The sequence below is a fragment of the Lissotriton vulgaris genome, chromosome 11, assembly GCF_964263255.1.
Source record: "Lissotriton vulgaris chromosome 11, aLisVul1.2, whole genome shotgun sequence".
Taxonomy (NCBI): Eukaryota; Metazoa; Chordata; class Amphibia; order Caudata; family Salamandridae; genus Lissotriton; species Lissotriton vulgaris.
Genome location: NC_141699.1, coordinates 297,643,800 through 297,667,352, shown reverse-complemented (window position 1 = coordinate 297,667,352; position 23,553 = coordinate 297,643,800). Strand labels below are relative to the sequence as shown.

General features: G+C 49.3%; 2 protein-coding genes across 2 annotated transcripts in view; one reads left to right on the top strand and one right to left on the bottom strand.

Annotated features, from left to right (window-relative positions):
- The window catches only part of MED13L (mediator complex subunit 13L), a 1,083,173-nt gene that overhangs the window by 331,680 nt on the left and 727,940 nt on the right, over positions 1-23,553 (top strand). The window lies entirely within an intron of this gene.
- On the bottom strand, positions 20,986-22,673 carry LOC147679684 (actin, alpha cardiac muscle 1-like). Its single transcript, XM_086943259.1, has one exon. It carries the CDS (start codon positions 22,586-22,588, stop codon positions 21,455-21,457), a length of 1,134 nt encoding a protein of 377 aa, XP_086799385.1. The 5' UTR covers positions 22,589-22,673; the 3' UTR covers positions 20,986-21,454.

The following is a 23,553-nucleotide window of genomic DNA, read 5'->3' as shown; positions in this document are numbered from 1 at the left end:
GTTTTAGGTGAGTCGATTAGCGTTGTTTTATGTTGGAAGGCAAGCAAGTGGTGGTCTGACCATGTGACTGGAGTTATAGTTTGAAAGGTAACTAGTTCAGTATTAGCAAAAATGACATATAGAATACGGCCAGGGGTGTGTGTCGGATTGTGGACAATCTGATGCAGGTTCAATGAGTCTAGGTCGGCGATTATAGGTTTTGGATGGGTTCTGTGTCTGTGGTGTGTGTGTTCGTGGGGTGGGTGTGTGGGGTGTGTATCCTGCAAGGGAAACCATTCTCTTCCACACAGGCAGGGCGAGGCTGGTGCAAGCTCAAGAGTGCAGGACCCATCTTCAATATCAAAAAGGATCTTGCGCATGGAGTAAGGTCCAGATAGACTCCTCAGTTTTGAATTTCCCAGGATAAATTTATTGGCAATGCGTTTCACCCTCACTGGGGCTTCGTCGCGGCCATAAGCCATGGCCTGTTCCTTTTTGAGATAGATATCTAACTCTCTATCGCCACGCACTCCAGATTCCTCGGGTGTGAAAAATAGACGGCACTCCAAGTCCGTGTTTTACCAAAGATGATTTATTTGGACTAAAACCTCGCCAAGATCTTATCGGCGGCCATCTTGTAGTATGCAATTTGTACATTTCATCTATACACATTAAAACAATATGTACACTGGGGAAATGGTGACTAAAGTGCTCGTGCATTATTAAAAAGAAGAAATAACAGGGTTCATATTTAGTATTGTCTGTCATTCATTTCAATAAAGTGCTATAGTGCAAAACATCCTTTGTTGATATACCAATGATTTAAAATGTTGTATATCTCTATGCACTCCTGTACTTTGTTACGTCTCGCCCTGTATGGGCTTAACTGACTGTTAGATCCCCTGTTTATTCAATTGTTCTGCCCTGTATGGGCCTATTCTATAAACCATAAATCATTAGTCCCAGATAGGTTATTGTGACCGGAAAGAGTTATTAGTTATCTCATTGCAGGGCTGTGTTGTATTACATAGTATCCTCTTGAGAGGTGAGCTGACTCATTCTAAATGAGCCCAGAGTTCCTCATCATTGTTCAGCCCTTTCGGCTGCATACTCTGAAGGTCAATTATGTACCTGGATTCCAACGCCCTTAATGATCTTACTCTGTCTCCACCTCGATCTTTTTTACCTAGTTGGTCAATCAGGTAAAAAGACAATAGATCCCTATTGCTTTTGTGGTGGGTCTCAAAGTGGCGTGCCACCGGATAGTTTTTATCTCTATTTGTGATGGCACGCATGTGCTCCAAGATGAGTTTTTTGGCCGGGTTGATTGTGCTACCGATATATCTTTTGGAGCACGGGCATACCAGGCAGTAGATTACAAATTCCGAGTTGCAATTCAGGAATTTTGTAATCTCTCTCATGGGCCGTGGGTCATTTTGTCTCCCCTCATATTTGGTCCGCTTTTTGCTGTACTTGCATGCTTTGCATTGCATGCACGGAAAGAAACTATTTATAGGTTTTGAATTTGATATCCTGGCGGGTTCCTCGAAGTGGCTACTGGTCAAGTGATCACTGAGAGACTGACAACGTCTATAAGTTATAGACGGTTTAGATGGTGATGCTTTTTTCATAATGGGATCAGTACTTAGAATGTGCCAGTTTCTGTTGAATATCTGTACCAGCTCACTAGATCTCATGTTGAAGCTGGTGATCATCCTTACTGTACCCTCCGCCTCAGTTTCCCTTGTTTTCATCTTAATGATGTCTTATCTGTCTACTAGCTCCACCTTGCTTGCTGAATTTTTAAGTAGTGATCTAGAATACCCTCTATTCTTAAACCTTGACAAAGCTTCATCCCGTGCCTGTGAGAAATCTTTGGAATTAGAGCAATTTCTCTTTAGGCGCCCACTTGGGTTTTAATCATTCATTCACTGACTGCCACAATGTTGAACTCACACAAGGCAAAAGTGTATGCACAAGACCCAGAAAGCTAATGTATTTGACCATGCCCTTGGAGGCAGGCGATATAATTCATGAGTGCATACTGCACCAGCATTGTTGAGCTGAAGCCATTGAAGAAGGGATAGACTCCCGAAACCGGTCTGGCTGAACACGAACTGAAGGTGACTGTCTTCCCTGCGTCTTCTGTTTGCAGCTGCTCCCAAAAGAAATGGATTCAAATTTTCAATCCTGTGGCTTCTTCCACCGAGGGCTAAAACTTTACGTTTATGTGTGTATATATATATTACCTACTGGCGGTCGCCAGTAGGTAGTTATAGTTAGGATTTTTTTCAATGGAAAATCTCAAAATTCTACTATGAATAACTTTGGCGTCGGTTGACGAATCTGCCTGAAAATTTCCTCATTTGCCTCTTCGAGCTCCGGTCCTTCCCTGAAAGTTTGGGGTGGATTCGTCATGCGGGGTCCGAGATAAAAGGGGGGTCCCAAAACGTGTTTTCCCCATGTTAATTTCCATGGGGCGGTCGAACTCACTTTTAGCCCGAACGGCTGAATGGATTTCCACCAAACTTGGCAAAATTGTAGGGACTGGTAGCCCGATGTGCCTTTGCTATGTCTCAAGATATGTGCTCCAGTGGATTTTGAGTAATTTAGGTTAAAAAAAATATATATATCTATGGCAGCGCCCCGGTACGCGCACCGGGGAGCGCTCCGGGCGCGCCACGCGACTTGCGCACGGAAAGCTGATTGGCTCTCTGGTGTCTGTAAACATTCGAAACAGTCCGGAGCGGCCGCCATCTTGTGTCTCGGTAAAATCGAGACACAAGGGGTGGCAAAAACAAAGGGGGAAATTACCAAAAGGGGGCAGAGTAGACCCCCCCGACTCCCTAGGTTTGATGTGGGGGCCAAAAAAGGGCCCGCGGGGCAAAAAAAAAATATTTTTTTTCTTTTCGCGGGGAGAGCGCCCGGTACGCGCACCGGGGAGCGCACCGGGGAGCGTACCGAGGAGCATACCATGGGGAAAAAAGAATGACCGTTTCAAAAAAATGTAGCTGTTTTTTAAAAAAAAATCTTTTTGTTGTTTTTTTTTTTTGATTAAGTACCTACATGTAGAGACTTAGGGGCAGATTTACAAGCCACTTGCGCCACTTTTGCGTCACTTTTCTCATGTTAAACGTGGCGCAAGGGGCTTGTAAATCTGCCCCTTAAATTGTTGTTTTCCTCTCACTCCACTCCCACACTCACCTTCTTTCAGTCCCCCTGCTTTATTTCCCTTCCCCTCTCTTCCCTTCATTCGCTCCCTCAGTAATTCCTCTTCTCTCACTCACCTTACTCCACTTCACTCATTCTCAGTCCTCTCACTTTCTCACTCCTCTTCCCTCGTTCCTTCTGTCTCACCCTCACTCCCTCTATCCTCTCACTCTGTCACTCCCCCTTCACTCACCCTCACTCAACTTGCATTCCTCACTGTAATCAACTCACCTTTACTCACTCCCCTTCTGTCATTTGTTCCATCAGTCTTTCTCCCTTTCTTTCAGTCATTTTATCCAAACAGTTATGCAGTACCGATTCATTGAAAAAAAGAACACAATATGTAAGGAATATAGCTCTTTTTAGAGAATTGGAGGTAGTTCTAAAAAGAACTGTTTTTTTTCTTCTTTTTTAGTTTTTAAATTTTTTTTTACTTTTTCTGACCGTTTTTTAAATTTTTTGGGTATTTTTTTCAGAACAAAAACAAAACTAGGGAATGCAAAACTGCTCAACAGGAGCAAAAAAAAAGGGGGAAATTAGGGCTGAGGGGCGCAGCGGTGTTCCTCCCTCTTTCTAACAATCAGCTCAATGCTCTGCTCCCCATAACAGAGCAGTTGGTCACACTGCTTACAACGAATTGTAATATCTGCAAAAACAGGCTGAATATTTGGGGTCATCACTGCTGGTCTTCCTCTCACAAATGATGATGTTGAAGCTCCGGTGGAAGTGGAGGGGCCATCGGGTGGTGGATTGCGAGCCAGGACCCTGGTGCTCTCCCGTGCATATTTAATCGGGTGCCTCCTCTTAACATGCCTGATTAAAGTAGCATTCCCGAAACTATACTTCCGGGTGTGATCCCCACGTGATAGGACAGTGTCACAAATTTTACAGGTGACTTTGGCTGCATTGCATTTTTTCTCCCCCTCTGGAAAAGAGAAAAACTTCCATATGAAGTGGTCCTTCACTTTTCTCTGTGGGGGGGCCTCAGGCAGGAATCCATCCGAAGAGTCTGAGGACTGGTCCTGGCAAGGGTTCTGGGAAACCAGACATGGTTGAATTAGATTTTTTTGCAGGAACAGACAAGAGGTGTGGTCTCAGCAAAAGCAAACAGGTTGTGAGGGAAATGGGTGGGGTGTTTCCCTACTTTCCCTACTATTTTCAGGTCACATGACCCGACGCGCTTACGCTACGCGCCCCAGGGCCCGCCCAGGGGCGCGTCGCGTAAGCGCGTCGGGCGCTTAACGTTGCACGATCGTATTCGCTCGAGTGCTTCCGGGTGCGCTTACGCCGTGCGTATCACGCGGACGCGGCTACGCGATACGTCACGATTATGTTTTTGTTTGCGATATTGGCGCTTACGGGACGCTCCTCGGTGCAAACTACGCTTTCCGGGGCGCTCACCGGGCCGCGCACCGGGAGCGCTCCAAGGCAAAAAAAACATTTTTTGCAAAATTGTAGGGACTGGTAGCTTGATGTGCCTTTGCTATGTCTCAAGATATATGCTCAAGTGGTTTTTACGAAAATGAACTTTGAAAAAAATATATATTGGGCTACATTGTGCTATATATATGTTAGAGCCCAATGTAGCCCAAAGATGGCCACCAGAGACAAAAAAAAACAAATGTAGCCCAAATATCAGCCAGATGTAGCCCAAATATAGCCCAATGACAGAATGTCCCAGAGTGTCCCTAAAGAACAACTAGAGCGCTAACAGTCTTACTTATAAACTGAGACTTATAGTTAGGAATTAGCATTTAAAAAACCTTTGAAATTCACTGAAAAAAACCAAAGGTTTCACACCAGTTATAGTTAGGAATTAGCATTTAAAAAACCTATTAAATTCACTGAAAAAACCATAGGTTTGACACCAGTTATAGTGAGCTGGAAATTTTACTGACATAAAACCATTGAAATTCCCACGTTATAGTTAGTTAGACTCACTATAACTTGTGCGTGCAATGCACTGCTGATGACGTCACATATTACATCACTCATGACATGGTCAGTGATGTGTGTTTGGGGCTTTGTGTAGGTGGCTCTGTGTAGGTGGCTCTGTGTAGGTGGCTCTGTGTAGGTGGCTCTGTGTAGGTGGCTCTCTGTGTGTGTGTGTGTGTGTGTGTGGCTTTGTGTAGGTGGCTCTGTGTGTGTGTGTGTGTGGCTTTGTGTAGGTGGCTCTGTGTGTGTGTGGCTTTGTGTAGGTGGCTCTGTGTGTGTGTGGCTTTGTGTAGGTGGCTCTGTGTAGGTGGCTTTGTGTAGGTGGCTCTGTGTGTGTGGCTTTGTGTATGTGGCTCTGTGTGTGTGGCTTTGTGTAGGTGGCTCTGTGTGTGTGTGGCTTTGTGTAGGTGGCTCTGTGTGTGTGGCTTTGTGTGTGTGTGTGGCTTTGTGTGTGTGTGTGGCTTTGTGTAGGTGGCTCTGTGTGTGTGGCTTTGTGTGTGGCTTTGTGTAGGTGGCTCTGTGTGTGTGTGGCTTTGTGTAGGTGGCTCTGTGTGTGGCTTTGTGTAGGTGGCTCTGTGTGTGTGGCTTTGTGTATGTGGCTCTTTGTGTAGGTGGCTTTGTGTGTGTGGCTTTGTGTGTGTGTGTGTGTGTGTGGCTTTGTGTGTGTGGCTTTGTGTGGGTGGCTTTGTGTAGGTGGCTTTGTGTGTGTGGCTGTGTGTGTGTGTGTGGCTTTGTGTAGGTGGCTCTGTGTGTGTGGCTTTGTGTAGGTGGCTCTGTGTGTGTGTCTTTGTGTAGGTGGCTCTGTGTGTGTGGCTTTGTGTGTGTGTGGCTTTGTGTAGGTGGCTCTGTGTGTGTGGCTTTGTGTAGGTGGCTTTGTAGGTGGCTTTGTAGGTGGCTTTGTAGGTGGCTCTGTGTAGGCGGCTCTGTGTAGGCGGCTCTGTGTAGGCGGCTCTGTGTAGGCGGCTCTGTGTAGGCGGCTCTGTGTAGGTGGCTCTGTGTAGGTGGCTCTGTGTAGGTGGCTCTGTGTAGGTGGCTTTGTGTGTGTGTGGCTTTGTGTAGGTGGCTCTGTGTGTGGCTTTGTGTAGGTGGCTCTGTGTAGGTGGCTCTGTGTAGGTGGCTCTGTGTAGGTGGCTTTGTGTAGGTGCCTCTGTGTGTGTGTGTGTGTGTGTGGCTTGGTGTAGGTGGCTTTGTGTGGGTGTGTGTGTGGCTTGGTGTAGGTGGCTTTGTGTGTGTGTGTGGCTTTGTGTGTGTGGCTTTGTGTAGGTGGCTCTGTGTGTGTGTGTGTGTGTGTGTGTGTGTGTGTGTGGCTTTGTGTAGGTGGCTCTGTGTGTGTGTGTGTGTGTGTGTGGCTTTGTGTAGGTGGCTCTGTCTGTGTGAGAGTGGCTTTGTGTGGGTGGCTCTGTCTGTGTGAGAGTGGCTTTGTGTGGGTGGCTCTGTCTGTGTGAGAGTGGCTCTGTGTGTGTGTGTGTGGCTTTGTGTAGGTGGCTTTGTGTAGGTGGCTCTGTGTAGGTGGCTCTGTGTGGGTGGCTCTGTGTAGGTGGCTCTGTGTGTGTGGCTCTGTGTAGGTGGCTCTGTGTGGCTTTGTGTAGGTGGCTTTGTGTAGGTGGCTTTGTGTAGGTGGCTCTGTGTGTGTGTGTGGCTTTGTGTAGGTGGCTCTGTGTGTATGTGTGTGGCTTTGTGTAAGTGGCTCTGTGTATGTGTGTGGCTTTGTGTAGGTGGCTCTGTGTGTGTGGCTTTGTGTAGGTGGCTCTGTCTGTGTGAGAGTGGCTTTGTGTGGGTGGCTCTGTCTGTGTGAGTGGCTTTGTGTGGGTGGCTCTGTCTGTGTGAGAGTGGCTTTGTGTAGGTGGCTCTGTCTGTGTGTGTGTGTGGCTTTGTGTGGGTGGCTCTGTGTGTGTGTGTGGCTTTGTGTGGGTGGCTCTGTGTGTGTGTGGCTTTGTGTAGGTGGCTCTGTGTGTGTGAGTGGCTTTGTGTAGGTGGCTCTGTCTGTGTGAGAGTGGCTTTGTGTGGGTGGCTCTGTCTGTGTGAGGGTGGCTTTGTGTGGGTGGCTCTGTGTGTGTGTGTGTGGCTTTGTGTAGGTGGCTCTGTGTGTGTGTGTGTGTGGCTTTGTGTGGGTGGCTCTGTGTGTGTGTGGCTTTGTGTAGGTGGCTCTGTGTGTGTGAGTGGCTTTGTGTAGGTGGCTCTGTGTGTGTGAGTGGCTTTGTGTAGGTGGCTCTGTCTGTGTGAGAGTGGCTCTGTGTGTGTGTGTGGCTTTGTGTAGGTGGCTTTGTGTAGGTGGCTTTGTGTAGGTGGCTTTGTGTAGGTGGCTCTGTGTAGGTGGCTCTGTGTATGTGAGAGTGGCTTTGTGTAGGTGGCTCTGTCTGCGTGAGAGTGGCTCTGTGTGTGTGTGTGGGTGGCTTTGTGTGTGTGTGAGTGGCTCTGTGTGTGTGGCTCTGTGTGGGCGTAAATGCAATAAGTCATGCATTTGCGAGCGATTAAGGTATTGGCATTGTAAATGACAATGCCATTTATTTAACGATTACAACAACAACAAAAATGAGCAATGCCAATAGCTCTACCTTTAATAATGCAGAGACCATTGCATTGTAAATGCTTGTTGAAAATATCTTATGAGTTTAAAGTACCTTTGCTTTGTCTGCCCAGTAAATCTCTGGGAATAGCAATGGTAAGATAACGCTGTGGTTAATGTACTTGCTGGAGATATGTTTTTTTTGTTAATGTCAGTTATGACTCATAAACTACCAATGGGAGTTTTGTGTTCCTGCAGAGCACATCATGTAACATGCAGATGACCGATTATTATGTTAGGTAGATAAGTGGGTCACTGCATTTGACACAGATCATTTTATTACTTGTAGTTCGTAAACTGCAATCCTTTTAATCTGACAGTGTTTGGTGAACCGACATCAAGGATCTGCATGCTAACTGCAAGACGTGTTAAAAAAAAACTCATTGATTTTTCTCAATCTGGTATTCTAAGTATGCTAAAAAGGGTTTCTTTGGGTAGTAATAAAGGACAGCACGAAGCACCGTTACATTTTAAAATCTGATTTTCTTTTCTCCCGTTCATACAATCTTAGCACATAGTCTCTAACAGTAAACACTGTAACTCCTACACCTTAAAGTCCTATTTGTCTTGTGTAATACCTGTACATTGATTTATACTATATAGGTGCATGATTTATTGTCCATGTATGTGAAATTATTACTGGTCTAAATGCTCTATACTGGTGACCTTCTTACAGGTCTTGCATATCGCTTACATATAGGGGTTCCACAGTCGAAAACATGCCTCCAATTCTTCTAAGTAGTTATGTTTCTTTTAAGTACTTGTGAAGTGATAACACGCTATGTGTCTTTGTTTCCCCTTGCATTGGCATCTAGGTGTTCGGCTCCGGTTAGCTTTCAGCCAGAATTCCACTCAAACAAAAAGAGGGATGATGTCCCTTAAAATTCGCCCTTTGTTTTGTGCTCAAGCTGGAAGAGAGAATTAAGTCCACTCACCACATACACGGTGCTGCTCCGAGCATGCAACGTGCAGATGCGGCTGAACTGTATCTCGGTGCTGGCAAATCACACCGGGATCTATTCACCATATTTCACTGGGGCCGTGCGCATCCCCGATCCGGTTGGAAAATAGCTGCCGTAACCGGCTGGTTCCCCCTTCATTTCAGCACTGCCTGGAAGTAAATGCTCACTTTCTGCAAGTAGTGCTGAATGCTGCAAATGATTCAGTCCCTGCGTTCTTCCTCTTTTAGCATATATGGGAATTCAAGTGGGAAGGTAGTGATTGGTCCTTGTGCAGTTCGGTCAGGTCAAGTGTGGAAACTGGGTTTAGACCTCGGATCACCAGTGAGAAAGTTGGAAAATAATACTTCCTGTGGCTCTGCATTCGAAACATACATCAGCTGTTTTCTGTGGGCACTTACATAGTCAGGAATGTGCACTGACTTGATTCAATCAACCAATGGGAAGCTCACACTAAAACAGCCGAGAAAGTGGATGTTTGTGAGTAATTTAAAAAGCTGTGCAGGATTTTGAGCCTTATTGATAAATGTCAGCTTAAATACAAAGGACACACAGGTCATAGGCCAGTAAGAGTAGTATTGACACTTGGTGAAAGAAAACCTAATGACTTCTAAATCGAATTGTGAAGTCATTTGAACATGCTATTGGTTTAAATACCCACAAATGATCTACATCGCGGAGTAATAAACACATTTTGTCTGTCAGTTCAGTGAAATGATGATATACATACTTTGTTATGATTGTAAGGACAGTACGTGTACAACTTATCAAAAAAATGAAATTATGAAGAAATGCACACTGAGTAAGAATGGTGGCCGAGGATTTCAAGTGACAAACATTCACTAATAATTCTTTCTATCCTCCTTTCACTGCCACACCTGGGTTCCCTTCAAGAATAAAGTAATACTTTGATATCTTGATGAATTATGTATTTTAATGCAGGTCTGTTGTATCTTTTGTGAAGTCTAATAAATAAACCTATGGCAAAGTTATTCAATCGAGTGGCTCTTTATTACAATATAATTCAGTAAAGGCTCAGCTACCTGGGTGATAGACGTGTCCCGGGGAACAAACTCAGGAAAGGTACGAGAAAAATAAATATATTTGGCATAATCTGTGACAGGAGGAGGCAGCACCTAAAATGGCATTTGCTTAGTTACCGCTACCAGGTACTCGTGGGTTACAGGGTCAGTCCGTAATCAAGAACTGACCATCCAACCGTGGTTGAATGCGACTCTTTTTCCAGTTGGCAAGATCTTTTGCTTGCATTATAGCTGTTAAATCTCAAGCATAAACTAAAACAGGGTTTCATGTATCCTCAATTACAATCATGGGTGGCTGAGTAACCATAGTGACGCTCTGTAAAAAAACAAAAAAGAAAGAAATGTTCTCCAATTGGGCTGAGAGTGAACTTATAGTTGTATGTCTGAAGAGATAGGTACTTCCTCTTTCCTCAACCATGTTTTTTTCCTTCCATATTGACACTCTTCTGTGTTTGTGTTTTCGAAATATGAAATTTCTCAATGAATACTATTTCATTCCAATAGTTTCTTGGTTATTAACGTTTGCGAATGAAAGGTAAGTTCAGCTCAAGTGCCTTCTAATACTCTCCTGCTTGTCCACATTCAAACACGGAAACAAATTATACAAAGTGCCATTTGTCCCAAGATACACTGGCATCCGTAATCTGCAGAGCATAAGATCTGTAAAACAGTCGAATAGAGTGGGCACTTAAGACATCTGCATAAACTACATGTAACTGGTTCAAATCCCAAAGGACTGTTTGGGTGTTTCCTCGTTCTAAAATCTATAACGCTAGGATCATTGAGTTTAGTAATAACTAGTAGTCAAGTGACAAGAGTCCATTTATACCCTCAACCGCTGGGTCTCAAAATAATAAATTATGGTCCTGCTACCAAGACACATAGGTTATCAAAGTAGTGATTTCAGAGCTCTGTGCTTGCTGGTACCACACAAGTATGAAATGAAATTAACAAAATGCATAAAGTACACAAAGGCCCTTGGGCCTCTAGCTGCTGTAGTGTTGCAAAGCCACATAGTGAACTGATAGATTACTTCAGATTATACTGCGCCTATGTTATATCGTAAAAAGCCATGTTTTTAAGACTTTTCTAAAAGGGAGATGCATCTTCAGCTCCATCAACTAATCTGCACACTTTTTACATGTCTTCCCTAATTAACATTCATCTTTGCTTTTCTGCATTAAGTGGCAATGCCCAGCTGAGGCTTTTGAAGAATCGTTGGTTTTCCACAAAAATACTACGGAACCCAGTACTACATGAGTCATTAGATTACATTTTTAAGGACAAGAGGTAACCTGGGGCTCAAACTATATATTGTCTCAAACACCTAGTCTGTCCGTGGTGATTCAGACCACACTACACTTTCCTCCATGCATCAGAAGTGCCGAAGCCACCATCACTGGCTAAATTCAGCCTGTGCTGGTAACGCTCTGGAAGGTCAATGAACTGGATGTGTATCCACCTCTTTCCCAGTATATGCATACTTGTCCCGCTGGGCACTACTTATTAGCATCTAACCAGAGGATGTTCACCACCTAGAACCTGAAGGACCTTTGGGGTCTAAAGGTTCTGTGGTACAGACACCTCATTGCCTGGTAGGGGACCACCTTCAATGTGGGCCGAGCTGGCTTTTACACCATAAGAGTGTAGTGGCGTCTACTTATTGCCCCTGGAATTCCAGTTGTATGCACTGAGAGGTCAAGCATTCCTCCCTCCTTATGTGTATTTTGCAAGGCAAAATTTCACCCCGTTACTGAGCCCAAATGCTATTGCACAAAGTTATAACGGCAGTCTCCTTATGTGGAATCCATCCCCACTGATCCGCTGCTGGAATAGGAGTCTGACTTACTTGTCCTCTTGGGCCGATTCTAAAACTTGCTGATGCACAAAGGGCTGCTCCTCAACGTAAAGTAGAAGCCACTCTGTAAAAACAACTTTACCACTGTCCTTTATTTCAGTAGTACTGATCATAATTCATTAATACACAGAGAATCAAGTGCAGATAATTTGAGGTATCCACAAAGAACACACCACTGATCACATGCTTTTGCTTATTTCCTTGAGTTAGAATTTGTATCTAGCCCACTTAAAAGGACCTCGACGTTCTACCTAATTTATGAAATTCTTTAGTCTGATGATTGTATTGAGTTGTGCCCTTTTCTTTGATCAGGAACTCTCATGTGCCCTGCGATCCATCTCCATCACACTACGTTGAACCAGAAGTCCTATGGATGTCCCCTGCATTGTATGTTGGCTACATCGAAATACCTTCGATTACTAGTAATTATTTTGAAGATCCATGTATTCCAGCAGGAACAGAGATGCAACCTTCAGTTGATCCAGTGGTTTTGCTAGCTTGTCATTCCTTTGCATGTCCGATTCCCTTTTAGACAGCCTATGTTCCAAGCACAAAGCCAAACATTTGACACTGGTTCGATCAAGCGCAATCTGCCTCCAGATCGTTCCCTCTGTGGTACTTAATTCTGCTATAGTGAACTTAAACCTGGCAGTCTTGCTTCCAAATATTCTCCACTGAAGAAAATAATTTTGGCGACCTGGATACTGGTTCTCAACACAGACCTTGGTGACACCATTTACGTACAGGCATCTATCGAACGAGTGGTTAATGCTCTTTGTAGTGGAGTGTATGGCCATGGGATGTTACATGGTCTGATCTACTATAATATTGTTTCGTATGGTGTAGTGTGATGAGTTGTAGGGTTGTCGTATGTGGAATGGTAGGTACGATTTGATTGTGTTGTAGGTTTTAGTTTTTAATATGGGATTTGGAGTTGCATGGTGTGGAAAGTGTTAAGGGTTGACATTCTCCAATTTGAAGCGAAATTTTAAGGAGTGGTCTGGGGTGCTGCATAGTATATTGTTCTATGGTGTAATTTGGTCTAGTTTGAGAGATACACCGTTTGAATTTGTGCCATTCACTTGTCCAATGGAATAGTGCGTTTCGGTGAGGTGTGATGTGATGGTGTTTCACAAAATAAAGTAGTCATCTATAGAGTGCATATCTTGGACTTTGGTTTGCTATTGATAGATAATTGGTGTATAATAGTTACTAACCTGGTGGTTCTTATTTTGTTGATATTTGATGAATAAGAGGCTCAGTAGTATTTGGGTGTATTAGCAGGCTTCATCTCTAGACCAGAGATGTTGCATGTTAATGTATGAGGTACGTTGTGGTGTGATATGCCATCCACCTGTGTTGATGTGGTTGTGAAGTTGGATGTAGTTGTGAGGGTGGTACATTTTGTTGCGGGCGAGCTGGTCTCATGTATTTTGTGGAAGCTATGTGATGTTAAGATATGGGCTGGTGAAGTAAGTTGCATCAGGTTGGTGTAGTGCGAGGGTGGTGTATTGTAATAAATTTGGTTCTGGCGTGGTTTGTTATTGTTTGGTGTCTCCCCACAAAGGTTGGGTAACTCCCCCCCCCACCCCCCCCAACCCCCACCCCCAATAAAAACTATGCCGTCTTGACCTTTGTATAAGTCTTTGTTGTTTAGAACCAGTGCTGTCAGAAATATATTGCCACAGCAGAATTGAAACAATGTGCTTCTGGGATATGGCATAAGGCCTAGGTAAAGAAACCAGATTGGCAGATCCAAAATACTTGGCATTTGAGAGGCCTCATCTTCCCTGATAAAGGTGAAGCATGTATATGTAGAGCAGTGTGGTTTGAGAGGGTGTGTGAATTTTATAGTTATTTGGATGAAAGTTGTTTGCATATATAGGCGGTGTATCGATAGATTTAGAGTGTGGGTCATTATGTGGCTGTGTGTGTGGAGCTAAGCAGGCAGTGTGTGGGCGGCTGAGTGAAATGAGTGCCAGTGTGTGGAGCTGCTCTTAATTGATGGAAGGCATGCAGGTGGGTTGAGGAATAGTATTTATGCAGAAGTGGGGTGGAGGGGACTATTTTCTGGGGGGTGAAGTATTATGTGGAGGAATAGGGTGTGTGGAGATGGATGAGATATTACTGGCGGTAGAGCGATGTAGCGGGACCTGAGAGTAGGATTGGAAGTGTCTTTGCAGGTGGAGTGACAGGGTGTGTCTAGGGGTGCAGGGATTGGGTTTTTCTAGGGGTGCAGGGATTGGGTGTTTCTGGAGGTGCAGAGATTGGGTGTGTCTGGAGGTGCAGGGATTGGGTGTGTCTGGAGATGGAGGCATTGGGTGTGTCTGGAGGTGGAGGTAATTGGGTGTGTCTGGAGGTGGAGGCATTGGGTGTGTCTGGAGGTGGAGACATTGGGTGTGTCTGGAGGTGGAGGCATTGGGTGTGTCTGGAGGTGGAGGCATTGGGTGTGTCTGGAGGTGGAGGCATTGGGTGTGTCTGGAGGTGGAGGCATTGGGCGTGGTCTGGGTGGACATAGGGCGTGTCCTGGAGGTGGAGAGACTTGGGTGTCGTGAGGTGCAGGGATTGGGTGTGTCTGGAGGTGGAGGCATTGGGGTGGGTCTGGAGGTGGAGGCATTGGGTGTGTCTGAGGTGGAGGCATTGGGTGTGTCTGGAGGTGGAGGCATTGGGTGTGTCTGGAGGTGGAGGCATTGGGTGTGTCTGGAGGAGGAGGCATTGGGCGTGTCTGGAGGTGGAGACATTGGGCGTGTCTGGAGGTGGAGACATGGGGCGTGTCTGGAGTTGGAGATATTGGGCGTGTCTGTGGGTGGAGGGATTGGGCGTGTCTGGAGGTGGAGGGATGGGTGTGTGGGGGAAAGAGGTTTGTGTGTGTGTGTGTGTGTGTGTTTGTGTGTGTGTGTTGGGGGGGAACACTGTGTGGAGGTGGATGGCTAGAAATCCCTGTGGGTCGAGAGAAGGTTTACTTGGGGATGGACAGATCGAACTGGTGCGGAAGGTCACTAGGGGAGTTTGATGTCACTATATTGTGTTTAACTGGGGCATGTGGTGTCATGGTCTAGTGTTGGGTTCATGGTCTAGTGTTGGGTTCAGGCATTTGTGTCTTGGGCGTAGCATCGTTTGGTGGGGCTTTGTGGGCATCTTTGGGGGCGGTGTGAGCATCCCCTAGAAGTTGGGTGGAGTGAATTTAGGGTGTCTAGACAGTGTGTGGGGAATGTGCCATGATGCAGGGGTGTTGTGTGCATTTGTAATGGTGGTAGGTGGGAGTCTGGTAATTGGCATATGTTGAGTGGGTGTTTTAGATTAGATGTCTTGGAGTGTTTATATATGAATAGTCCTGTGGAAGATTTGTTATGCAAAGAGAGGGATTCTGTTGAGAGGACAGGAGGGGGAGCATGTGGATGTGTTTCAGGATTGGAGTGGAAGGGACAGGTGTTTGTGCAGGGACTTAATTTGGACATTGGGGTGTGTGTGGTGTGTGCTTCAGGGTTGGAGTCTGTGTGTCAACGATAGATTACTTTGTACATATAAACACCCATACATTGTTTATGGGTGGAGCTTGTGTGCTTGCACATCTGAATCAAGGTACATGAAATGTTTCTTTGTATTTGTGTGAGTACATATAATGTGTATGTATGTATATATGAATATATTGTGTGTGTATGTATAACATGTGTTTGTGTGTACATGAAGCCTGTGATAATGTTGGTGGTATGTGGAGGGTGTGTTTTTTTGTTTGTAGTCGGTGTGTGGACAGGAAAGACATTTATGTAGTTGTAGAATGAAAAGTGTGTATATAGAGGCTGTGTGGCGAGAAAGGTAGATATATATGGAGCAAAGGGTGTGTGGATAAGAAATGTGTGTATTTGTGCAGTGTATGGCTGGCTGGCTGGGGTGTCTGGCTGGCTGGCTGGAGTGTCTGGCTGGAGTGTATGGCTGGCTGGCTGGAGGTGTATGGCTGGCTGGGAGTGTATGGCTGGCTGGCTGGCTGGAGTGTATGGCTGGCTGGCTGGCTGGAGTGCATGGCTGGCTGGCTGGAGTGCATGGCTGGCTGGCTGGAGTGCATGGCTGGCTGGCTGGAGTGCATGGCTGGCTGGCTGGAGTGCATGGCTGGCTGGAGTGCAGTGTGTGTGTGTGGGGGTGTGTGTGTGTGTGTGTGTGTGTGTGTGTGTGTGTGTGTGTGTGTGTGTGTGTGTGTGTGTGTGTGTGTGGGTGTGTGTGTGGCTGGCTAGCTGGCTGGGTGGAGTGTGTGTGTGTGGCTGGCTGGGTGGTGTGGGTGTGTGTGTGTGTGTGTGTGTGTGTGTGGGTGTGTGGCTGGCTAGCTGGCTGGGTGGAGTGTGTGTGTGTGGCTGGCTGGGTGGAGTGTGTGTGTGTGTGTGTGTGTGTGTGTGTGTGTGTGTGTGTGTGGCTGGCTGGCTGGAGTTTGTTGTGTGCGGCTGGCTGGAGTGTGTGGCTGGGTGGGTGGGTGGGTGGAGTGTGTGTGTGTGTGTGTGTGCTAGCTGGGTGGAGTGTGTGTGTGGCTGGGTGGAGTGTGTGTGTGGCTAGCTGGCTGGCTGGGTGGAGTGTGTGTGGCTGGCTGGGGGAGTGTGTGTGGCTGGCTGGGCGGAGTGTGTGTGTGTGTGTGTGTGTGTGTGTGTGTGTGTGTGTGGCTGGCTAGCTGGCTGGGCGGAGTGTGTGTGTGTGGCTGGCTAGCTGGCTGGCTGGGCGGAGTGTGTGTGTGTGGCTGGCTGGGCGGAGTGTGTGTGTGTGGCTGGCTGGGCGGAGTGTGTGTGTGTGGCTGGCTGGGCGGAGTGTGTGTGTGTGGCTGGCTGGGCGGAGTGTGTGTGTGTGTGTGTGTGTGGCTGGCTAGCTGGCTGGGCGTGTGTGTGTGTGGCTGGCTAGCTGGCTGGCTGGGCGGAGTGTGTGTGTGTGGCTGGCTGGGCGGAGTGTGTGTGTGTGGCTGGCTGGGCGGAGTGTGTGTGTGTGGCTGGCTGGGCGGAGTGTGTGTGTGTGGCTGGCTGGGCGGAGTGTGTGTGTGTGGCTGGCTGGGCGGAGTGTGTGTGTGTGGCTGGCTGGGCGGAGTGTGTGGCTGGCTGGCTGGCTGGCTGGCTGGAGTGTGTGGCTGGCTGGCTGGCTGGCTGGCTGGCTGGAGTGTGGAGTGGATGGGCGGGTAGAGTGTGTGGGTAGAGTGGATGGATGGGTCGGTGGAGTGTGTGGGTAGAGTGGATGGATGAGTGGGTAGAGTGTGTGGGTAGAGTGGATGGATGAGTGGGTAGTGTGTGGGTAGAGTGGATGGATGAGTGGGTAGAGTGTGTGGGTAGAGTGGATGGATGAGTGGGTAGAGTGGATGGATGAGTGGGTAGAGTGTGTGGGTAGAGTGGATGGGTGGGTAGAGTGGATGGGTGGGTAGAGTGGATGGGTGGGTAGAGTGGATGGGTGGGTAAAGTGGATGGATGGGTGGGTAGAATGTGTGGGTAAAGTGGATGGATGGGTAGAGTGTGGGTAAAGTGGATGGATGGGTAGAGTGTGGGTAGAGTGGATGAATGGGTGGGAAGTGTGTGGGTAGAGTGGATGGATGGGTGGGTAGAGTGGGTAGAGTGGGTAGAGTGGATGGGTGGGTGGGTAGAGTGTGGGTTGAGTGGATGGTGGGGTGGGTAGAGTGTGTGGGTAGAGTGGATGGATGAGTGGGTAGTGTGTGTGGATGAGTGGGTAGTGTGTGTGGGGTAGAGTGGATGGGTGGGTAGAGTGTGTGGGTAGAGTGGATGGATGGGTGGGTAGAGTGTGGGTAGAGTGGGTGGATGGATGGGTGGGTGGGTAGAGTGTGTGGGTAGAGTGGATGGATAGGTTGATGGGTAGAGTGTGTGGGTAGAGTGGATGGATGGATGGGTGGGTGGGTAGAGTGTGGGTAGAGTGGATGGATGGATGGGTGGGTGGGTGGGTAGAGTGTGGGTAGAGTGGATGGGTGGGTGGGTGGGTAGAGTGGATGGATGGGGGATGGGGTAGAGTGTGTGGGTAGAGTGGATGGGTGGGTAGAGTGGATGGGTGGGGTAGAGTGGGTGGGTGGGTAGAGTGTGTGGGTGGGTAGAGTGTGTGGGTAGAGTGGATGGATGGGTGGGTAGAATGTGTGGGTAAAGTGGATGGATGGGTAGAGTGTGGGTAGAGTGGATGGGTGGGTAGAGTGTGGGTAGAGTGGATGGGTGGGTGGGTAGAGTGTGTGGGTAGAGTGGATGGTGGGGTGGGTAGAGTGTGTGGGTAGAGTGGATGGATGAGTGGGTAGTGTGTGTGGGTAGTGTGTGTGGGTAGAGTGGATGGGTGGGTAGAGTGTGTGGGTAGAGTGGATGGATGGGGTGGGTAGAGTGTGTGGGTAGAGTGGATGGATGGGTGGGTAGAGTGTGTGGGTAGAGTGGATGGATAGGTTGATGGGTAGAGTGTGTGGGTAGAGTGGATGGATGGGTGGGTGGGTAGAGTGTGGGTAGAGTGTGGGTAGAGTGGATGGATGGATGGGTGGGTGGGTAGAGTGTGGGTAGAGTGGATGGATGGATGGGTGGGTGGGTGGGTGGGTGGGTAGAGTGGATGGATGGGGGATGGGGTAGAGTGTGGGTAGAGTATGGGTAGAGTATATGGCTGGCTGGAGTATATGGCTGGCTGGAGTGTATGGCTGGCTGGCTGGAGTGTATGGCTGGCTGGCTGGAGTGTATGGCTGGCTGGTGTGTGTGTGTGTGTGTGTGTGGCTAGCTGGCTGGCTGGGTGGAGTGTGTGTGTGTGGCTGGCTGGCTGGCTGGCTGGCTGGCGTGTGTGTGTGTGTGTGTCTGACTGGGCGGAGTGTGTGTGTGTGTGGCTGGCTGGGCGGAGTGTGTGTGGCTGGCTGGCTGGCTGGCTGGCTGGAGTGTGGAGTGGATGGGCGGGTAGAGTGTGTGGGTAGAGTGGATGGATGGATGGATGGATGGATGGATGGGTGGGTAGAGTGTGTGGGTAGAGTGGATGGATGGATGGATGGGTCGGTGGAGTGTGTGGGTAGAGTGGAGTGGAGGGGATGGGTGGGGAGAGTGTGTGGGTAGAGTGGATGGATGGATGGGTGGGTGGGTAGAGTGGATGGATGGATGGGTGGGTGGGTAGTATGGGTAGAGTGGATGGATGGGTGGGTGGGTAGTATGGGTAGAGTGGATGGATGGGTGGGTAGAGTGGATGGATGGGTGGGTAGAGTGTGGGTAGAGTGGATGGGTGGGTAGAGTGGATGGGTGGGTAGAGTGTGGGTAGAGTGGATGGGTCGGTGGGTAGAGTGGATGGGTCGGTGGGTAGAGTGGATGGGTCGGTGGGTAGAGTGGATGGGTCGGTGGGTAGAGTGGATGGGTCGGTGGGTAGAGTGGATGGGTCGGTGGGTAGAGTGGATGGGTCGGTGGGTAGAGTGGATGGGTCGGTGGGTAGAGTGGATGGATGGGTGGGTAGCGTGGATGGATGGGGGGAATGTGGTAGAGTGTGGGTAGAGTGGATGGGTGGGTAAAGTGTGTGGGTAGAGTGGATGGGTGGGTGGGTAGAGTGTGGATGGATGGATGAGTGGGTAGAGTGTGTGGGTAGGGTGGAGTGGGTAGGTGGGTAGGGTGGAGTGGGTAGGTGGGTAGGGTGGAGTGGGTAGGTGGGTAGGGTGGAGTGGGTGGGTAGGTAGGTAGGTAGGGTGGAGTGGGTAGGTAGGTAGGGTGGAGTGGGTGGAGTGGGTAGGGTAGGGTAGGTAGGGTGTGGATGGGTGGAGTGGGTAGGGTATGGTAGGTAGGGTGTGGGTGGTGGAGGGTGTGGGGTGGGGTAGGGTTAGGTAGGTTGTGGGTACGTAGGTAGGTTGTGGGTACGTAGGTAGAGTGTGGGTGGAGTGGGTAGGGTGGCTAGGTAGGTAGGTAGGTAGGGTGTGGGTGGGTGGAGTGGGTAGGGTGGGTGGGTGGGTGGAGTGGGTGGGTGGGTAGGTAGGGTGTGGGTGGGTAGGTAGGGTGTGGGTGGAGTGGGTGGAGTGGGTAGGGTGTGGGTAGAGTGTGGATTGGATGAGTGGGTGGGTGGGTAGAGTGGATGGATGGGTGGATAGAGTGTGTGGGTAGAGTGGATGGGTGCGTAGATGGCTGGAGTGTGTGTGTGTAGGTGGGTGGAGTGGGTAGGTAGGGTGTAGGTGGGTGGAGTGGGTGGCTTGGGTAGGTAGGTAGTGGGTGGAGTGAGTAGGGTAGGTAGGGGATGGGTGGAGTGGGTTAGGTAGGTAGTGGGTGGCTTGGGTAGGTAGGTAGGTAGAGTGTGGGTGGGTGGAGTGGGTAGGTAGGGTGTGGGTAGGGTGGGGAAGGTAGGTAGAGTGTGGGTAGGGTGGGGAAGGTAGGTAGTGTGGGTGGAGTAGGTGTAAAGAGTATGGACGGTATGTTTGTGGTGTAGATGGGTGTGAAGTTGGTGGGCTGGAAAGTGTGGGTTTAGGAGGAGGTTTGGGTGTGGTATAATGGGTGTGTTTGGCTGGAATGTGTGTGATAGTGTGGGTGGTTCGGGTATTGGGATGTGCTGTGTATGGGTGACTACACAGGGTGGATAGAGTGAAGTGTGGGGTGGGTGAAGTATGTCCGGGTCATAACACAGGCCCCTACTGTGCAAAAGAGATCCAACCCCTCAGGAGTCCATCCCCCTCACCCCTCCACCCATCAGGGGCCCCCGTTCAGTCAAAGTCCAGTGAACATCTCTGTGATAGGAGATTAGGAGTGGGGAGGACATGTATTCTAACGGCGGGCCCCATCATTCTGCGTTAGTTACATCAGAAGAGTGGGTGTTGTGAGGATGGAGCATTTCTTTGCTGGAATGTCTGGCTGTAGTGTGGATGCAGACGCAAGTGTAGATGGTTGGAGTGTGGTGTTGGGGATTTTGTTGCGCCTGGGTTTTTGTGAAGGTGGGAAGTATGTCGAAGTGTGTAGATGTTTAAGTTTGTTGCCAGAGTGGAGTGGAGTGTATGTTGTATTGTAATGGAGAATGTGTGTTTGGGAGTGGCGTGGTATGAATGGAGTATGGAGCTTGGATTAGAGGAGTGGTAAGAGGGTAGTTGTTGTGGTGGAAGTGGAAGGTAGCATTATAAGTGGCTGGGTCGGGAGTGTGCATTGTAGTATGTTTATGTTGTACGTGGTGTAGCTGCTTTGCTGAGACGACCCTTCCTAAATCTATTATTTTTTGAGGAAGCCCCCCCCCCCCCCCCCCCCCCCCCCCTGTAAGACGGCGTTTCGGCCGGAAAGTGTGGGGCTGAAGGTATACATTGTGCTTTGCCCTAATAGTGCAGATTCTTTGTTTGCAGTATTGTTACATGTCCTGCATCATCGCCCCATGCCTCCCACGGGAACGTTTCTGCAAATACCCGCATTTCTTCACAGTACGTTTGCAATTCGCCGACAGCGCAGCACACACATGCTTCATTCACATACCACATTTGTTTGCTAACAAAGAACGCGGCAGAACTCGTTTAGACGTTTGCAAGACGTTACAAAATTTATTTTTTCACTGAGTGAACCAAGAACGTTTTTCTGTAAACAGCAAAAATCATAAGTAAACGGTAGTCCCATTTTCAGCCTCTTTCCCCATTTTAACAAAGGGCACTTTTCACGTGTGTGATATGTCTATAGTATGTAAACAAAGCATCGTGAGGTCAGCAAGGACTGTTGCCTTCCAGTTTGTCCATGATATTACAGTTCAGCGTCTGCAGTGTTAACGTGACAACACATTTTTGCTTTGTTTTGTTTTCTTTCAAAAGTCCCGGTCCCTGGCTGCCAAGATCTTTCACAGTGATAAAACTCCTTTCTCTCGTCCATAGCTCTCTGCGTGCAGGAGCCTTGCAGATCGCCCAGTCCACTCTACAAAATGACAATGCCCTGAGAACAGTGAGGTGGCGGCTGGCTCCGAGCGTGCAAGGCTGCTGCGCCTGGCTGCCCGCTTAGAAGCACTTGCGGTGGACGATGGAGGGGCCTGCCTCGTCGTACTCTTGCTTGGTGATCCACATGGCCTGGAAGGTGGACAGGGAGGCCAGGATGGAGCCGCCGATCCAGACGGAGTACTTGCGCTCAGGGGGGGCGATGATCTTGATCTTCATGGTGCTGGGGGCCAGCGCGGTGATCTCCTTCTGCATGCGGTCAGCGATACCGGGGTACATGGTGGAGCCGCCGGAGAGCACGTTGTTGGCGTACAGGTCCTTCCTGATGTCGATGTCGCACTTCATGATGCTGTTGTAGGTGGTCTCATGGATGCCGGCGGACTCCATGCCGATGAAGGAGGGCTGGAAGAGGGTCTCGGGGCAGCGGAAGCGCTCGTTGCCGATGGTGATCACCTGGCCGTCGGGCAGCTCGTAGCTCTTCTCCAGGGAGGAGGAGGATGCGGCGGTGGCCATCTCGTTCTCGAAGTCCAGGGCCACGTAGCAGAGCTTCTCCTTGATGTCGCGCACGATCTCCCTCTCGGCGGTGGTGACGAAGGAGTAGCCGCGCTCAGTGAGGATCTTCATGAGGTAGTCGGTCAGGTCCCGGCCGGCCAGGTCCAGGCGCTGGATGGCGTGGGGCAGTGCGTAACCTTCATAGATGGGCACGTTGTGCGTGACGCCGTCGCCGGAGTCCAGCACGATGCCGGTGGTACGGCCGGAGGCATAGAGGGACAGCACGGCCTGGATGGCCACGTACATGGCGGGCACGTTGAAGGTCTCAAACATGATCTGCGTCATCTTCTCTCTGTTGGCCTTGGGGTTGAGGGGGGCCTCAGTCAGCAGGGTGGGGTGCTCTTCTGGGGCGACGCGCAGCTCGTTGTAGAAGGTGTGGTGCCAGATCTTCTCCATGTCGTCCCAGTTGGTGATGATGCCGTGCTCGATGGGGTACTTCAGGGTGAGGATGCCCCTCTTGCTCTGCGCCTCATCTCCCACGTAGGAGTCCTTCTGACCCATGCCTACCATGACACCCTGGTGGCGAGGGCGGCCAACGATGGAGGGGAAGACTGCCCTGGGAGCATCATCACCAGCGAAGCCGGCTTTCACCAGCCCTGAGCCGTTGTCGCACACCAGAGAGGTGGTCTCTTCGTCGTCGCACATGACTGCGGGGTTAGCTGCTGCTGCTGGAGGCTGGACTCGGAGTGCGAGGGGCTCGACTTGCCGGTGCTGTGTGCTGCTGAGTCCTCAGCCCCGGCCTTTATATACGCGCAGAAGGCTGGCCCGGTCGCCTCCACTTTAGGAATGCCCTGCAATTCATTGGTAATTCCTCACTTCTCGGCCTATATTTGGGCCTGCCGGGCCCTGCCCAGTTGCTCCTTCGAGGGGCCGTGGGAGGGTGCCCAGGCCACCCAAAAAAGGCAACGCCGGCTTAAGGTCCAGCGCCGGTAGCGGGACCTGAAATGGAATGGGTGACTGACAGTCAGTGTGCGGGGACAGCTGAACGGGTCCGGAGCGCAGCCTGACCATATGTGAGGAGAGCGGCGCTGCCTTCCCCCATGGCCATTCGTGTGCTGGGAGGCGAGGAAACTATTTTAGCTTTTCGTGCATTCGGCCGCTGCGCCCTGTCCTCCGTAGAACTAGCATGTCCAGGAAAAAGCTTTTGTATGAGGCGCCGCCGTGATTTCAATGAGCTGCGTGCATCTCTGCCTTGGGGTGTTCCAGGAGCGAGGTACATATTAAATGCGGTCATCGTGTCTTCTGTGCAAGGGGCCTTGGATCCCAGACTTCTCGTTCATTATCTACACACCGAGGCAAGTGCTACCAGTTATGGGGCAGTTTTAACGTGAAACGCAAACGCCTGCCTCTGTCCCCGCTGAACACGCGCCCCCCTTCACAGCAGCGCTCCAGATTTCTCAATGAAAGTCCCTCCCAGAGAACTGCGCGGGAGCTCCCAGCTCTTCATTGACATTATAAATGCTGCTTTAATGCACCGAGCGTTAGCTCCCGATTAAAGTGACACTGTGTAACGTGCTTCTAAATGGAAGCGTCTCTGTAAAAATGAGACTTGTTAGGCCTGTAAAACTGGCACTGCCTCGAGTGAATCAATGCCTTCGAGATCCGCAGTA

Coding starts and splice junctions, on each gene's coding strand:
- LOC147679684 (XM_086943259.1), bottom strand. CDS start 22,588: ATGTGCGACGACGAAGAGACCACCTCTCTGGTGTGCGACAACGGCTCA.